This window comes from Neovison vison, chromosome 7, assembly GCF_020171115.1.
Source record: "Neovison vison isolate M4711 chromosome 7, ASM_NN_V1, whole genome shotgun sequence".
Lineage (NCBI taxonomy): Eukaryota > Metazoa > Chordata > Mammalia > Carnivora > Mustelidae > Neogale > Neogale vison.
In genome coordinates, this window is record NC_058097.1 from 171117520 (window position 1) to 171136572 (window position 19053).

Consider the following 19053-nt stretch of genomic DNA (forward strand, 5'->3'; position numbering starts at 1 on the left):
CAGTGCGGAGTCTACTTAAGACTGTCTCTCCCTCTCCTTCTTACCTTCTCCCTACCACCATTGGCTATCTCTTTCCCTCAAACAAATAAATAAATAAATCTTAAAAAAAAAAATGAAAAACAACTGTTCTGGATGTACTTAGGAAATGAAGACTAGTATGGAGGAAAAGAACTATCATGTGAGCATATGTTCAATTCCAGGATTCTTTGATCATCAGCAACCTCACTGAGAGCTGATGAGAGAACATATAATCTCTTGGGAAAAAATAGCAGAAGAGATGCTTTTGATTCCTGTTGGTAGATCTGATACTAAACAATATAGTAGAGAAAACCTTGAAATTACAAAAAACCTAGATTTTAATGCCAACTTTCCTATTTTCTAACACTTTTGGCAAGTGATTTTATAATCTAGATCCCTTATTTATATAATGTAGATCAATGATTTTCAAACTTTTGCATGCCTATGACTTACCAGGTCAGCTGGTAAAACTGCTTGTGGTCAAGCTTCATTCCCATCGATTATTAATTAGTAGATCTGGGGCACAGCCCAGGAGTGTGTATTGTTCTAATTAACTTACTTAGATTTTCTTCTGTCAAAATTTCCTGGCAAACATTCTGAGAAAATTTGATGTTGGTCTCTTACAGGTTTGTCATGATAATTGTATATGATATGAAATTAAATACACAGTATTCAGTTACATAAACCCTTATTAGTTCATTCTTAAAAAGATGCTTCATAATTTAAATATCTGAGATCTTCATAATTTCAATGTCAAGATCCCAAACTTGGAATTGGAGATTATACATTTTCTTAGATATCTTGTGGGTTCATTCTATATCCTGCCCTATGCAAGCCAGAAAGGGTCACCTAGAAAAATGCCCTTTGGATTCTTTGCCTTCTGCCTTGGGTTTTAGTAGACTTAGAAAATTTTAAGTAGATCACCAAAGTCTTAACAGCATATTGGACTATCAGTTTGGTGTGTGTTTAAATTATTTTGAAAAAGGCTTTACTTAAATGATAATAAGAAAGACACATGGGGAAAGCAAAGGATGTACCTGCTCCATCCCATTTGTCTGAAGTTTGCCAATGAGTCTCATATTGTTTAATAGCAAATCAAGAATTGAAAACATAGCACATTCAATTTTAATTTTCATTTAGGAATTAAGACTTAATGCTAATGTAAATATGTTTCACAATATTTGTGACTCCTATAGGTGGCAAACATTTAATTTTTCTTAATGTGCTGAGAAAATGAAAAGCAGAATAGTTTGTTTAGCATCGAGAGGACAAGCTCTCTTTCTTCCTATCACATCTGCTTGCACGTCCCTGACCAAAGGGAGTTTATTTAACAGCAAGTATTAACTAGGGAAATGAGAGGGGGAAATGTGCAGAAAATAAATCACAGAGGTGTGAGTAGAAAATGATGCCAGCTTTTTTATGCTAAAACAATTTTGGCAGAGATTTAACAAATCCTAGTTTGCTGTTATATCCAGTATTCATTGTGTAGTATTTGATGGACCTGATGAGTGGTTGGCAGATGCTGCACTAACAAAATTTCCTAAGCAAGTCATGGCCTGCTATAATTGGGCTTAGAGACCACACAACAAACATTATCATTCTGGATTACATTTCATCAGACATCTGAAGAGGTTGGCTTCATACAAGGTATTGTTACTGTGCTGGGGTGGTTCCTTCCAGAAGGGACAGACATGCCTCCAGATAATATAGAATGGTACATAGTTTCATAAGGTCTTCATAACAGATTTCTGTTTTGCTCGTTAGGTATAAATCTCCACGTTACCCTACTATAGCATCGATTTAAAGTTGCAAGAATGTGAACTGAAGTGTCAGTTCTTATCAGAAGTTGCATAGAAAGCATAATAACAATGGTTAACTTAGTAATGACTCCTGGGGCACCTGGGTGGCTCATTCAGTTAAACATCTGCCTTAGCTCAGGTCATGATGTTGGGGTCCTGGGATTGGGCCCCATGTCAGACTCTCTGCTCAGTAGGGAATCTGCTTCTCCTCTCCCATTACGCCTCCCAAACCCTGCTTGTGCAGGGTGTTCTCTCCCTCGCTCGCTCTCACTCACTTTCTCACTCTTTCTTTCTCCCTTGCTCTCTCTGTATCTCAAATAAATGGGTAAAATCTTTAGAAAGTAATAATTCTTTGATTCCCCCGTCTTCCCTGAAAACACCAAATGGCTTTCTCTACTTGGTTTCCGTAGTGCTTGGTTTATACATGTATTTCATCCTGTATTGCAGACCAGTTTGCATATTGAATATTTGTACAGAGTTCATATTTTGCATTCGATAATAAACAATTTCAGGACAGAAACTACAAAAATATTGGTATTTTCTTCAGGACCAAGCAAAATGCTCATTTAGTAGGTATATATTAATATTTCTCTAGAACATCCAAAATTATGAAATTAGATAAGGCTGTGGTTTTCAAAAGCTTAGCTATTTCATATCGAGTACTAAATAGTGGGGCGCTTGGATGGCTCAGTCAGTTAAGTGGCTCCTTTGCCTCAGGTCATGATCCCAGGGTCCTGGGGTCAAGCCCCCCATCAGGCTCCCTGCTCTGTGGAAGTCTGCTTCTCCCTCTCCCACTTCCCCTGTTTGTGTTCCTTCTCTTGCTGTGTTGCTCTCTGTCAAATGAATAAAAAAAGGTCTGAAAAATAAATAAGTAAATAAATAAAGTACTAAATAATCCTTCTGGAATAAATATGACAAATTTACCATTATTAGTGTAGACAAATTAATTATTATTAGTGAAGAAAGGTGGCATCACAGAAAAACTTAGCCAAAATATATTTGTGTTTTTAAGTAACTTGGCACTTAATTCCATTTTTTTCTCCGTAATATTTGAAAAATTCCTTCTTTTTAGCATCCACCCTGTCGCTTATTTTATTTAAATATGCAGAATCAACTGGACTCTGTACCTGCAAGAGGTATTTTTTATTGGTAGAATTTCAGATTTCCCAGTTATACCTTGCATTAATTAGTTTGAGTTCTTTTAGTGTTTTAGGGAAAGATCATAAGAGTTGTTATAACTAGGGCGCCTGGGTGGCTCAGTGGGTTAAGCCGCTGCCTTCGGCTCAGGTCATGATCTCAGGGTCCAGGGATCGAGGCCCGCATCGGGCTCTCTGCTCAGCAGGGAGCCTGCTTCCTCCTCTCTCTCTGCCTGCCTCTCTGCCTGCTTGTGATCTCGCTCTGTCAAATAAATAAATAAAATCTTTAAAAAAAAAAAAAAAGAGTTGTTATAACTAATCTCTCCTGTGAAGTAGGACCAAATGTTTAATACTAATACCAAAGTTATAGTGATCAGAAGGATTAGAGATGTAAGCTCAAGGACTTTAAATGAATTTCTGATAATTCATTCCATTAGCTTTAATTCTTAAAATACTATTCATTATTTCCAAGAGAAGGAATAGAGTGTAATTTAAAATAAACAAAATGCAGAATAAGCCATTTTCCTTTCATAGGCTTTCCAATGATTGTTAATTCAGTCATAGAGCTCATTGTGATTTTTGTTAAATGAACATTTGTTAAGAGCAAACCCTGGGGTGCTAAATAATGAGCACAGTTCAAGAAGGATCACAAGGCAAGGGAAAGTGAAATAAAGGACCTCATTAGTCACAAGTTTTGGAGGAAGTACAATGCATAAGTCACTGGGGCACATGGGGAGGTCAAGTAAGGGAGCAGGCAGAAAGGAGCCCCAGGACCTGAGGCACATGTAGTTTTTTTAGGGTTGGTGGGTGGAGTGCTTTGGGAGTCCTTGGCTAGGCCTGACAGGTCAGTTTAAGCTAAACAGAACCGGAGTCTTGTTAAGATCTAAAGAAGGGGAAAGAGGGAGAGTCTTATCTAAAAAACAGAAAAGGCGAAGTTGGGGGTGGGAGGGAGAGCGTAGCAGACAGGAGAGGCCTTTTATCCCTGGTCTTTGGGAAAGTCATATCAGGAATTCACAGTTTCTTATGACCCTGCTGGCTGTTATCTGGGACCTGCCCTCCTAAGAAAGGCTAGAGTCACTTCCAGGTCCCCGCAGACCTCTAAGCCACACAAAATGGATGCTGAAGCAGCAATATTATAGGAATTTAGCTAGACTCTTAAAAGTGCCCTTTTAAAAAGGTCATTCTAAATAGGACTTTATTTTCATAATTTCTAAATGGGATATTTGCATTGAAGGCAAAGATGTGCCTGTATCATAATGAAAATCATTTTTGAAAAAGATTTTATTTATTTATTTGAGAGAGAGAATGAGCATGAGTTGGGGGGAGGCTCAGAGGGAGGAGAAACAGGCTCCTTGTGGGCCTTCAACGTACAGCTCCATCCCAGGACACTGGAATCAAGACCTGAACCAAAGGCAGATGCTTAACTGACTGAGCTACCCAGGCGCCCCATAATGAAAATCTTTTAAGACAACTCAGTGCCCAAGTTAAATTAGTTAGAGTGATCTGATGATTTTGCATTGAGGAGGGGGAAATCAAAACAAAGAGAATAAAGGCATCCAAGTTTAAAGCTATTTAGGATTAATGAACGGTAGGTTAATAAGACTTTCTTTTTCTTGCTCTGTTAGATCATAAACAGAAAAGAATGAGACAGAACGAGACAGAAAGAGCCACAGCCTTGGGGGGAGGGGTGGTGACAGCAAAGCCTTTGGCAGCGTCAAAATTCTCTAATGACCAGGGTCAGTGTGTTCATACCAGGGTTGTGAAATTGAAGTGACTGAGTATCAGTGTTTCCATTCGCATAGGATCCAAATATTTATTGACAAAAGAGAGACATTTTGATTGAAGGAAGCAGAAGCTGAGGAAGGGAAAGAAAGAATAGAAACCAAACTTAACTGAGCACCTATAATGTGCAAGATACTCCATTAGGAACAATTATATATTTTAATTTAATCTATAAATTTAATTTAATTTAATCTCTTCCAGCAACCCTCTCAAATAGATCCTATTTTGATTACCTTATAGATAAGATATCTTACTTTATCAGGAAAATAAAGTAACTTTTCCAATTCCAAACAGTTTGTAAAGGCTATAGGAATTCTAACCTGGGATGGCCTAACTCTTCACTCCATGCATGTAGCCAAGTTCCCTGTTTTATCTCATTTCACACTGATATCACTTTTGAATATCAGCATTATTATGCACATTCACAAATGAGGAAAAAGGAAGGTTAAGTTGGTATTTTCCAGACTTCATTCTATTGGCAAATGCCAGCCTGGGATGAAGTTCAAAAATGTAGAAAATGAATAAAGAGTCAAATAACAAAATATTAATGTATTTCCCATGAGCCAATCAATCAATCTCTCTCTGTCTCTCTATCTCTCTGTCTCCCTCTGCCTCTTAAGAATAATTCCCTTTGACTCTGGATCCTTTATATATATTTTGGTATTAAAATGCTCTTTCTTTTCTCAAACACTGTTGATATATAGGAGAGTGTTTGTTTGGTTGCTTTATTTATTCCAGTGTCAAAATTTGAAGCTGACAGTCCTGATGTTTATTATTAGTGTTTAACTTTATTCTTTTATAAAATACTAAAGTCCAGGAAACTCAATGTTCATTAACTTATCCCATTGTCACAGACGTAGGAGTGGAATTGAGACTCAAATTTACTTACACATGGCTCCAAAGCCTGGTATTTCCACATTAAAATGAAGGTCCTTGGGATGTCTGGGTAGCTCGGTCAGTTGAGTCTCCAGCATGATTTCAGCTCAGGTTGTGATCTCAGGATCATGAGATCGAGCCCCGTGTCAGACTCCCTGACACTACTTTTTCATCAAATAATTGTGTACATAATCATATATGTGGCTCACACAGTTTGGAAGGAAAAGTAGTTCTACAGGAACTTTTTCAGATGCATTTGCATTAATACAATGCCATTCTCATGTCATTGAAGAAAAATGACATGACCTAATTACACCAAAAAATTATAAGTCATCATTATAATAGTAAGCTATTTTTTTTTCTGTCAAACAAGGAAACAAACAAAAATTATGCATGTATTGTTGGTTCCAGCATGATGAATTGACTATATGATATGGTATGTTTATATAGTATCTCATATGTATCAGGAACTTTGTTCCAGGTGGTTTACAAATTCACTGTTACCTTCATTATCATCATTGCTACTACAGGATACTGAGACCTTAATAGTAAGAGGCCCTGAGTTAAGTGCTTCTTACAGTCATTCTCTTACATAATCCTTACACACATTTATAAAATAATATTGTTCTACATTTTACAAATAGGGATATTTAGATTGAGGGAAAAAATGAATCATTTATTGCAGACCACGAAGCTAATAAGCCTTAGATTTAAGGATTTGAATAAGACAGACTTCTTAGCCCACAGGTTTAACCACTACCTTATTCTGTTGAGTCATAAAAGCTCTTGTGTAAAATAGTACTTTTCACTTCTTTACAAGATTGGCAGTTCTACTCCAGGTTGTACCAGAAAGAATTAAAAGAATGAAAGTCAGTAATTATTCTAGGAAGTATTGGGGAAAGAGGCAAAAAAATAAAGTCAGTGGGGAAAAAGTACTCTATATGGGTGTGTATTTAACAACAGTAATAAAAAGAAAATCTATGAGCCTAAGTGACAGCAGAGACTCATTTCTCTTCATGCCCAGTCATTTGTCTTCTGAGGCTTGGCTGTAGTTCATCAAGGTGAGTCTGAAGGCCACACTCCTATATCACATCTCCCTTGTTTAAGAAAACAGTCTCCAAACTCATCATCCCATCCATCTCCCCAGTCTTCTGTACTTTATAGGCAATGGGAAATCACAAATTTGTGTATAGGTGGTATTTTTCTAATTTGTTTTGATTTGATTGTTTTTTTATGCAGAGAGTTGGCATGATGAAATATGTTAGGAAGACATTTCTGGAGGTTGAGTGGCAGATGGATTGGAGAAAATAAGGTTAGAGAGAATTGGATAGTTTAGTTCAATAATCTAGGAAGGAAATAAAAGGATAAACCCCATGATCTCTGAAAGATAGAGGAGATTAGAGTCTAATATACTGAATTATTTTAATAAAAAATGGTTTACCGACTTACCCATGGAAAGACTGTCAGCTGCTCTCATCTGCAAGTTTCAATTCTGCAAGCCAGAATGAGCTCTCCTGAATGTATATGTAACAATTAAGCTATATTACATGTTGTTGTTCTTGTTACTTTTCTTAGATTCTGACCAATGCTTATGAGGGGAAAAGTCTCAAGATTTACTATCTCTTGAGTTGAGTTGTGATGAGAAGTTAAACATATTTTGATGGCAGGTAGTGTAGAAGTTTCAGACACACACAGAATGCAAACCATTTGAATATGGACATTTTTTGTTACTGTTCTTTCCATTGCATGATTCAGTTTAGTAATGGACTCATGATATAAGTTCTGAAACCCAACGCCAGATATTTGAGTATTTAAATCTAATTTCTGAAAACTTTGACCAAGTTTCAACTTCCTGTCACCCTTGTGAGTTGAAGGAAAAGGGAGAGGCCTGATGGGTCCTAGTCCTGTATAGTGCGAATGACAGACAAGTGCTTATAAAAATGGTAGATATTTGAAAACTTTCGCTGGGGGAAGAAGGTTCTGGGGAGGGATGGAGAGTTTTGGTTTGGTTTGGTTTGTTTTTTTGTTTTTTAAAGATTTATTTATTTGAGAGAGAATGCATGCATGCATGATGGGGGTGGGGCAGCGGGAGAGAATCTTCCAAGCAAACTCCCCATTAAGTGCAGAGCCCAATGCCGATGCGGGGCTGTCTCATTACCCATGAGATCATGACCTGAGTGAGGGATGGTGTTTTTTAAGCAGTGTTGTACGGACTGAACACTTCAGAGCCCTATTCATGAATCTCGATTTTTTTTTTTTAAGATTTATTTATTTACTTATTTATTTAAAATACTTATCAGTGAGAGTACATGTACACAAGCAGGGGGAGCGGCAGGCAGAGGGAAAATCAGGCTCCCTGCTGAGCAAGGAGCCTGATGTGGGGACTCCATCCCAGGACTCTGGAAATCATGACCTGAGCCAAAGGTGGATGCTTAATCAACTGAGCCAGCCAGACGTCCCTTTTCTTTTCTTTCTTTTATCTTTTTTCTTTTTTTTAAAGATTTACTAATAAATCTCTTTAGATTCCAACGTAGAGAAAGCATTGGCTTATAAACTTCCTTTGATAAGTAGGCATATCATTGCAGGATATTTACAGTATACCTGTCTCTCATAATTGCAAAACTGAATATACATATCACTGCTTGGCCTATAAGTTCTTCCGTGAACCATCCATATTCTAGTTATCTCTCAGTAGTGACTATCTCCTGGCCTCACTGTTAGCTTTGATGTGTTCTCCCACCCCAGGAATATTTTGTGTTAAAAATCATGTTTTTAGTAAAACTATAAAATGTAACATGGCAACTAAAATGTTATAAATTAATGTTATAAACTAAGATGTTATAAAGGTAAATAATAATGTGAGAAGAAAGTAGTATAGAATCTTAGAAAGATCCCGCATTCACAGCAAGGTGGACATGGGTTTAATTGGCAACAATATCTTTATGGCCTTGAGAGCATTATATAGCTGTTGATCTCCTCATGTGTAAATATGAGGGGTTGAGATGAAGGGGGGACAAAGAGATTAGATAATAAAATGTGAAAGGAGGACTGTTATTAAACAGAGAATTTTAAGACAGTGAAAGAGCCAGCAATATTAATAGCCACAAAGACACTGGGAGAAAGAATTGGGGAAGATGGGGCGCCTGGGTGGCTCAGTGGGTTAAAGCCTCTGCCTTCGGCTCAGGTCATGATCTCAGGGTCCTGGGATCGAGCCCCGCATCGGGCTCTCTGCTCTACAGGGAGCCTGCTTCCTCCCCTCTCTCTCTCTGCCTGCCTCTCTGCCTACTTGTGATCTCTCTCTCAAATAAATAAAAAATCAAAAAAAAAAAAAAAAAAAAAAAAGCCTCTGCCTTCGGCTCAAGTCATGATCCCAGGGTCCTAGGATCAAGCTCCGCATCAGGTTCTCTGCTCAGCAGGGAGTCTGCTTCCCCTACTGTCTCTTTGCCTGACTCTCTGCCTACTTCTGATCTGTCAAATAAATAAATATATAAAATCTTTTAAAAAAAAGAATTGGGAAAGAGATTATCTGTTGTTATTACATTTTTTAAAAAAACATCTGTATATTAAGTTCACACATTTATTTTTATTTTTTAAAAGAATTTATTTATTTATTTGACAGAGCGAGATCACAAGTAGGCAGAGAGGCAGGCAGAGAGAGAGCGAGAGGAGGAAGCAGGCTCCCCACTGAGCAGAGAGCCCAACGTGGGACTCGATCCCAGGACCCTGAGATCATGACCTGAGCCAAAGGCAGAGGCTTAACCCACTGAGCCACCCTGGCGCCCCACATTTATTTTTAAATTATAACCCCTCAAAGAGTTTTTATTTACAATTTAACTACCACCTACCTTCACAAAGTATGGAACCAATACATTAACTATAGTTAAATTTTCAAAACAAAGGTAAAGCAATACAATAAGTTACTTCAGGCTCACGTGATATCACATAAAGGTCTTTTGCCATAATATCTATATTAGTTTCCAGTTACCAATTATCATGGAGTGAATGGCTTTAAGAGACACTAATTATCTCTCACTTTCCAAGGGTCAGGAGTCTGGCAAGTGTTAACTAAGTCCTGCTCATGGAGTCACAAGAGCAAAATTAAGGAGTTGGCCAGTACCAATCTCAAGCCTGTGTTTCATTGGATAAAGCTTTAAATATATCAACATCATTTTCCATACCTTGAAACTTCTATTTTTCTCATCCTTTCTAAAAAGACGTACTTATTTATTAGAGAGAGAGTGTGTGGTCATGGCCACATGCACGTGGTGGGAGGAGCAGAGGGAGAGAATCTTTCAAGCAGATTCCCGCTGCCCCATCCCAGAGTGGGGAGTCCAAAAGCAGGGCTCTGACTTACCGCCCATGAGATCATGCCCTGAGTTGAAACCAAGAGTCAGACACTTAACTGACAGAGCCACTCAGGGGCCTCTCTCGTCTTTTTTCCTCCCCTCCCCCCCAAAAAACCATTGTGTTAATTTTATTATTATTTTTATCTATAGTGTCAGAAGAGAAGCATTAGCCCTAAGTGATTTTGCATCCCTCCAAATCAGCACTCATGTCTCCATTTTCTTTTCTCTCCCCCTTACCTCTTTCACTTCTGTGTGGGAATTACATGACTGTTGATTCTGCCCCATGCCTCATGTGTAATGTCAGTGTCACTCATCATAATTGTTGGTGTCTACTCATTAACAACGCTAATACTAATATGAAAGAAAGTAGAAGAGGGAGAAAGGGGAGAATGTTTATTGTTAGAATTTATATTGAATATTTTTGTATGTTTTCTCATAATAATTCTGTGAAGTAGCTCCATTTTACAGCTGAAGAACTGAGGCCCAGAGATAAGTAACTTATTGAATTATTTTATCAAGATCACCAATGAATAGACATTAGAGCTAAACCTCAAACCAAAGTCTATTTTACTCCCAAAGCTTTGTAACCATGTGTCTTTTTTTTTTTTTTTTTTTTTTTTTTTTTTTTTTGTCTTCCTTAAGTACAGTTGTCTGGAATTTTTGGCAGTCTGGGTAATGTTGGCAACCAATGGGAGAGAGTTCCATGAAGAAACACCCCCTTTATGTTTTCACCAATGAATGCGCACTTTATCAGTGGCTACAGGGTTGATAAGATGCTTATTAAGGCATGATACCTGCAAGTTATAATTATGTTGCTCTTACATCTGTTGCCTTTCTGAGAAACACTAAGAATTTTATGAAATTCATCTCATGAAATTTCTACAGTGCCTGTGAGGCACAGAAAAAAAATAAATTTAAAGGTAGTGTTTATTAGAAGATCAAAGTATCAAAAAAAGTTCACATTATCTTTAAGCCATATAACATTTTCTTTAATGTTGAAGTTTAATAAGTTTTCATTGTTCAGATGATCAAAGCCTTGTCTGAAATAGTCGGCTATGCTTGCATTAATGAAAGAAAAAACTCCACTGCAAATCCTATAGTCTCTTCCTCATGAGAATGACCTCAAGTGAAGCACCACACAAAACAGTGTTTTGAGGTTAAATAGATTTAGGAAATTGCTGTATGTCCTTCTAAGAGATTTGTAATGTATTTGTGCATTATGAAGAAGTGAATTTTAAATTTGACTGTGCATTTGAATTGTTGAAATGTTGATTAAAAATGCAAACCCCATAGTCACTGGACTGAACTACCACCCAGGAGTGTTATGTTTTAACAATCACCTTATGTAATTATGTGGACAAGTCATTGAAGACCAGAACTTTAGGAAATTGCATGCTAAAGGTCTTGAGAAGAACTACTTTAAATACAACTGTTTAATGTTTAAATAAACTTTTCCCCCAAACACGTAAGACCTACAAATGTCATTATTCTAAAATATATTTTGGGAAGGCTTATACTTTTCAAGATACTTTCTGCATTGATCATGTGTTTTGAGCTTGATTTCATACAATTATTTGTTAATTTCTCAAAGGCTAAATGCAAGCATGATAAAAATGCAAGCCAGTTGTATTATCACAACAAAAGTAGAATAACTATAACATTCTAAAGAAATTTTAGAGTCCAGATGTAATTCAAACCTACAGAACATAAAAACAAGCATATTAATTAGTTAGTGCACAAGGTTCCTCTGTGCCTCTGCCTACAATTCTTTGGGATAAGGTAGCCAAGGTTTTGACTACTGATTTCTATTATTATAGTTGTTATCTTACTTTGCTACTATAATGTAGGCTTCTATAGAAAAAGGGACTCTATGTAACCATTTTGGAGTCTCAAACAAACAAATCTGATCATAGAAAAAATCAGGTGTTTATTGAAATTCTGAAGGACTAAAATATTTTCATAAGCAATGAATTTCATAGCCAATCATATTTTCATTATTATTTACTCATAGATTTCATATTGGCTCCTTGTTATCTGCTGGCCTCAAGCTGGAAGGTACAGCTGATAAATGTTACCTCTATCTTCAAGGATCTTATAATATATGAAGCAGCTAGACATGCTTATACATATAAAAACATTGTTAAGTGATCCAGTTTTTACATGCATTGTACCTTTAGAGCAGGAAAGTATGACTGAGTCCATCTACTGGTGGAAATGACATTCTAGGGAAGGCATGAATAGCTGGTTGTCAGGATGTCACAGTGGAGAGAGACTTTGAGGAAGGTGAGGTGGCTGGCATACGTATAGGCATGGAATGGTAAAGGAATGTAGTGTGTATTCCACTAAGAGCAATACAGTGCCAGAATAGGAAGCATGTGAAAATAACTGCTCTAAAATCTGAATTGGACTAGATTAAGTCTCCTGTAGAACCTCTTTAGTTGTCATCTACTTGTGGAACTTATAAGATGTTGGGTTTTGAAGGCCATTTTGGTCTCCTCCTTACTGTCAGATCCCAAGGAAACAAACGGACTTGTTCAAGTTCAGAGCTACCCAGTGGCTATGGACTCTTCGACTCCTGGGCTCTGCTGTACACATGGAAAGGATTAGAAGAAATCACCGCCACCCCCCAAAAAGAAGCATAGTCTTACAATTAACAGTGTTTGTAGTTACTTTGAAAATATGTTTAAAATAAAGATTAAGAAGAGATGCCTGTTTAGCTCAGTCAGTTAGGTATCTGCCTTGGACTCAGGTCATGATCCCGGAGTCCTGGAATCCAGCCCCGCATGGGACTCCCTGCTCAGCACAGAGCTTGCTTCTCCCCCTGCCCCTCACTCACCCTACTCTCGCTCTCTCACTCTCAAATAAATAAACAAAATCTTTTAAAAAAAAATAAAGAGGAAGAGAAAAAAGGGAAGAAGGAAGAATGAAAGACAGTATGGAAAGGGGGAAGAGAAGAGAAGCAGACAGGGAAGGAAGGAAGAAAGGGAGGGAAGGAGAGAAGGCGAGAGCATGGCAGAAAGGGAAGGAAGGGAAAGTCAATATTTTACCCTTGGTTAAAATGGAAACGAATTTCAATTGGAATACACGGCCAGCAGTTCTTCTTCAAAACTGTTGAGGCTAATAAAGAAGATGAGAATTCCTAATGAGTAAAATATAAGATCTTATTTTTCAAAATAAGATCTTTTTTAAGGTACCCAGGAGTTTTTGCTAGACAGTTGTTGACTAGACTGTTAAAATTGCTTCGGGCTTGCGGTACTCATGTTCCTGCAGGTGTACGGACCACCGACATATCTAAGTCTTTGAGTCCAGATGTGTCACAGATACAACAGTTCTATAATTCTTCAGTTTAACTGCTTTTGCAAAGAAAGAGCTTTCCACTGGAACGGAATTTTGTTCTAGTAGCTGATTTTCATAAGCATCACTAAGACCCCCAAACCACCTGGGAGTGCTCGTTTTTTCCTTGGGTTCCCACTCAGGATGTGATGACTTTATTTTGTCTCTAGCTTGCCCTTTCAGCTTGCGTCAAAGTAAAGGGAGTTTCTCAGTGGGAAGAATTCAAGGGAATTTTTCTATCCCTTCCTTCATTTAATTTAACTACACTGATCTATTTTCATTTGCAGCATTTACAAGAGGGCAGGACCTGCTCAACGAAGCACAAAGTCGTTCCCCTAATCAATGCTACTGCAGAGCCAGTGACTGCCCCAAAGGTATTTTATTTGTTTGTTTTGATTTTGGATTTGAGTTTGGAAGAACTCAAATCCTTTGGGTCCAGTGATTTTCTCTAGCTGAAGCAGGGATGTTGTATTAACTGATAGGACATGCTTCCTTCACCTAGGGCCTCTGGACTTTCTATGAGCACTATGCCAGCCACTGAGCTTTTGGTTTGATCATCTGAGGTCCTCAGAAGAACAGGGTGAGGGAGGTACAGCCCCCAACACAGACACACACACACAGACACACACACACACACACAAGAAACAAAAATAAACAGATAACAAAAAGCATGCGTCTATTCTTTATGGAACAAAAAAAGATAAAAGGAGGGATTTGGGGAAACAGGACATAGCAAGAATTACATATCCCCAACAAAAACAAACAGCAAACACAATTCAGGAGATTAATTCTGAACTTCCTTCTGTACTGTTCTATATTTGACCAAATATATTATATCATAGCAATTCCTAGGGATCATTTCACTTAACACAAAATTTCTTAATGTTTGGGTTAGATTAATCAGAGTTGAATGGTTTAGCTAAAGTCTTCACAAAATACTTTTTGAACTGTCTTGCCATTTGTAAACAGTATTTTATGTACTTCCATGAAATAAAAGTATTAACAAGTTTACATTTATTTTATTTCGGTCTAGCATTCATTTTCTGTATTTGTTGACATATACAAATTTATATTACTTTTGTTAGGATTTTAATTTTTACCTTAAACATATATTTATTTTAACTATTCTAATTGTCTTTTCTGTATTGTTTGACAGAAATTGCAAATGCCTCCTTGTACTGAATGTGAGGTGAAAAAAACCCCGGAAAAACAATTGACCAGCTTTGAAGGGAGGGCAACTAGAGAAGAAAAAATACTGTAAATATCAAGAAACTGTGTTAAAAACATCACTTATGATTGTCTTCATACTCTTTTCAAACCACAGGCTTGATGGAAATACTAAGTTTTTAAAGCATGCAACTTTTTCACAATTTTCTGTAACTTTATATAAAGTAGTCTACAAATTTTCCAAGAGATTCCAGGCCAATTATGATCCTTAAGCAATAACCTAATTAAAATGGATATCCACAGTCATAAATAGTCATTGTCATCAGTAAATTGCCCAGCATAAATTGGTCAGTTCTGAACTCAAATGCAGTGAACAACATTTAATCCTTCTGGTTCATTGGGTATCTAGTTCTTTATGATCTAGTTTTGAAGTCAACTGGAGGATGATAAAAATTTTGTGGATCCTTGGCATTCTTAGAATCCAAATTGCAACCAGATCATAAAGATTCTGTTCCACATTGGCCAATGGGAGTCACTTTAAGGTTGGAATCTGTGCCAACCTGAATATATTGTTTATTTGAGGGTGTTTATTGCCATTCTTATTATTATTTTGAACCATGTCTAAATAAAGTCAAGACAATTCTGTCAGATTTTTAGTCAATTAACAGAATTCATTAAACATGTTTAGTATGATGTAGACAAAATATCTGGATGAATGACTGAATTTCTGACACAATTGACAAGATCTTTTTTGGCATTCTATAGACACATCCCTATGGTTGTCTGCTGGACATTACTCCAAGTTAGGAATTGAGTTCTTTGAAATGCTTGGCAAGATTTTGTGTGTGTGTGTGTGAAATTGGGTAGTGGAATGTGGGATGACAAGAGGGTTGCAAAACAGAAATATGCAAGCATATAATACACATTTTAAAATGGGGAGTTGATGAAAGTAAAACAGCCATGTAGAACCAATGAACCCAGATTTGTATATTTTGAAAACAAATGTATTACTAAAACAAGTCAACAGCTGTGATCATCACTGAAGTTGGGTCTCTCCATAGGAATACCACTAGTCAAATAAATGCACTCCTGAATAATCTAAAATGTAGCTCACAGTCAATAGGAATTGATACATGAATAATAGTCTGATTGATAGGATTGATAGCATCAAACTTAAAGACTCAAATTAATGCGTTAAATGATTCAGTTAGGTTGTGTGCACTGAATATATTTGCTTCTACTGCCTAGATCCATTTTGCAAACACATAAAGCATACATAACAATTGGTTTTATAGAATGGATCTGCCAAGCTACAGTTAATATATTTGGGGCACTGCATCTTAGAAGATATTGTTAATTTAAGAAAGGAAGGGAGAGAAGAAGGGAGGGAAGGAAGGAAGGAAGAAAGGAAGGAAAGAAGGGAAGGAGGGAGGAAAGAAGGAAAAATGGAAGGAGGGAGGGAGGGAGGAAGGAAATATGTAATTAATGGATGAACTTAAATTCTGATATATAATGGCACACCTTTGATCTCAGTTATGTAGTCCAAGAAATTTAGTGGTTTGGAGGAATGTCAAACTATCATAAATATTATAAGTATTATTGTGATATAACCACGTAACAGTTATACTTGTGGAGTAATTCAGTGTCATTTATCTGTATTTTTTTTTTTTTTTAGATTTCAGGCTACCCCCCCCCAAAAAATAAATAAAAAATAAAAGAGGCAGAGAGAGAATTTATTTTATAGATGGTCCTTAGAGGTTTCAAACGAAGTGACCAGGATAGAAGAAAAAAAAAAAATCAAGGTCCAAATTTTCCTCTGATGACTTAGCTCTAATACTCTTTTAATTCTATGAGATGGAGTATTGCTAGTTTCTGAGTTCTGCTCCTCATAATTTCCCCACTGTACCCAGAAACCCTAACCAGCTCCAATGATTATAGAAGGAAAGCTGCTAATTTATTTTAATTTAGGTTCACTTCCCCAAACCCATCCCATGGTCCAATTTCCCTCCACGGACCCTATGGAAAGTTAATCACCATTTCACCTTAACACATGTTTTGAGGCAACTTTGAAACTAATAAAAAGAGAATCGAACTGATATTTTCTGAAATTTTTATAAGATGTTGAAAGATGAGAATTTGGCTTAATATTAATCAAATTTCAACAGTTTCACTTGTAAATTATTTTCCCCAAGCTCTAAATCTCTAATATGTGACAATAATCAGTGGGTTTCTCTTAATTACTGGCATGATCAAGTGGGCTTTCCATGAGTATAATGTATAAGTTTTTCTTTAATAATAGATATCATATGCATCCTTCAGAGTTGACTGTGGTTTACGCGTTGCATTATTTGTTTCAAAACAAAAAAGTATCGTAGCAGAAGTGCTTTATAAATACTTTTAAGAAATATTATGCAAGTTCCTTTTAATAGTCAAAGCACAGAATTCCTTTTTTTTTTAGTGTATTATGTGACTTTAATGAATGCATTTTATTTTTTTCAATTCTTTAATTGCTTTAAAATAGCATCCAAAAGGTTTAAAATGCTTTACTTACATGTGCGGCTTTGTCCATAAAAGAGATGCTGTCTCTTATTATTTCTTTTAATTAACAGCTAGATAAATTGATGTTGTTTTTGAGGTGTTAACATTCATAGCTTAACTACCCTCACGTGGAAGGAAATATTAACTGACATGTTAAATTCAGGTAGTGTAATTCTATTACGTGCCTGTAATGGTAAGCAGTAAAAGATTACTAAAGATTTGCAGAATATAAATTGACTCCTATTGAAAAACAAATATACTTTTTCCAATGGAATAAACTTGTTTTAATATAGGTACTAATGAAACTAACAAAAACATACTTCTCTAGTTATTTTAAAATATTAATCTATGCTATATAGCCATTCTAAGTTAGGGGTTCATTTTGGATTTTGTTTTTCCTTTTCTATGCATTACATTATATGTAAATTGGATGAGTGCCTAAAATGTATAAGGCCTGAATGCTGACTGTCTATCCAGTGCCAACATGCCTCAGAAGAAAAGTGACTCATTCAGTAACTCATCTAGATGTGGTTTTCTGTGTGATCTTAAAATCTCTGAATACTGAAAATACTAGATGACTAACTTTTTTTTTAATCAGTCCTTAAGCATATGTTTAACATTATAATGCTATTTCAGACACAATTCTGTTTCATAAAATATACGGGATTACAAGTCTAAGAGAGGTGAGAAGTAGACATTTACTGTTTTAGATTACAGTGTGGAGAGCTGGATTAAAACAGTATCTGTTGAACTTTGCTCTAATGGAATCTTATTCTTATAGCTCAGGTACTGTAAGTAGCGTTAATGGCCGCAGAGGCTGAAATGATTACTGATACCATAGAGTGAGGTGAGCTGGGCAGACCTAGAGAGTTATGAAAACATAGACTTGTTTATTTAGGGGATGTTTTCTTAGTCATGTGTACAGTCTTAGATCCCCCCAAACTATTTGTTGGATTATGTTACATATATCAATGGTCAATGGTAAAGAATAAAAGTTACTGAAAGATGGCCTATTTTTCCTCAATAAAGATTTGTTACCAAGACTACCATGTATATCCTCCTACATCAACTAGTTGAAAAAGCAAATATTAACATTAAAAATAGTACTTGCTTCTGTGTATCCAGAGGTAAGGACTTTTTGGGAAATGTCACCCTGGGAATGTCTTCAACCTCTCCTGCCCATGTCTCAGAAATCTTTCATTATATTTAGAGTGTGTTTTTTTTTTTTTTTCATTTTGTTATAATGGATGTTGTAGATTTTTATATTTTTTGTTTGCAAATGAGTTTCAGGTGTGCAGAACTAGCTACCTCCTTGAAGGTGCTGAAATACTTGTTGAATGAATTCATTCAGAACCTGAAGCAGCAAGGAAGAAAAAGGAAGCAGAAGCGAGCCTGTTCTAGTGTGGTAGCAGGGAATCATAAGATGTCTTTTTTTTTTAAAGATTTAATTTATTTATTTATTTGACAGACAGAGATCATATGTAAGCAGAGAGGCAGAGAGAGTGAGAGGAGGAAGCAGGCTCCCCACTGAGCAGAAAGCCAGATGCGGGGCTCCATCCAAGAACCCCGGTATCATGACCTGAGCCAAAGGCAGAGACTTTAACCCGCTGAGCCACCCAGGCGCCCCAAGACGTCGTCTTTTAGGAAGAGAACATACACAAAAACATTTCCATTCTGGTTTTTTGTTTTGTTTTGTTTCTAAGCTATTTTTCCTTGCCTCCCCCTGCCCCCCAACCCCCCCACCGCTATTGAGAGATGGAGCCATGGGCCTGTGGCTGTGACTTTAAGCAGAAGAGATGTGGCATTTCTGGATGAATTTGGAAAAGCTGCTCAACGTCACATACACAATTCACACGGCATGTGTGTGTCCTTAGTGGGAATCAACCTTGGACATTCACTTGGATCTACACAGTCCGCTTGATGTCATTTAGTATTTAAGTTTCTAACTTCTCAGGCCTTAAACTGTTGGACTTCAGAGATTCTCCTGTGTGCCCTGCCCCATTCTGCAGTTGCAGCTGCTCTCCTGGTCCTTGAGTGGACTCAGCGCCCACGGCTGCT

The 19053-nt window shown here is 36.9% G+C and overlaps 1 protein-coding gene across 1 annotated transcript in view; it reads left to right on the forward strand.

Moving 5' to 3' along the window:
• The window catches only part of LUZP2 (leucine zipper protein 2), a 467898-nt gene extending 449895 nt beyond the window's left edge, over positions 1 to 18003 (forward strand). Inside the window, exons 11-12 of the mRNA XM_044258974.1 lie at positions 13578 to 13664; positions 14447 to 18003. Of these exons, the coding sequence (XP_044114909.1) occupies positions 13578 to 13664; positions 14447 to 14551 (192 nt within the window). The 3' untranslated portion in view covers positions 14552 to 18003. The remainder of the gene's footprint in view (positions 1 to 13577; positions 13665 to 14446) is intronic.
• Positions 18004 to 19053: the final 1050 nt, after the last annotated feature.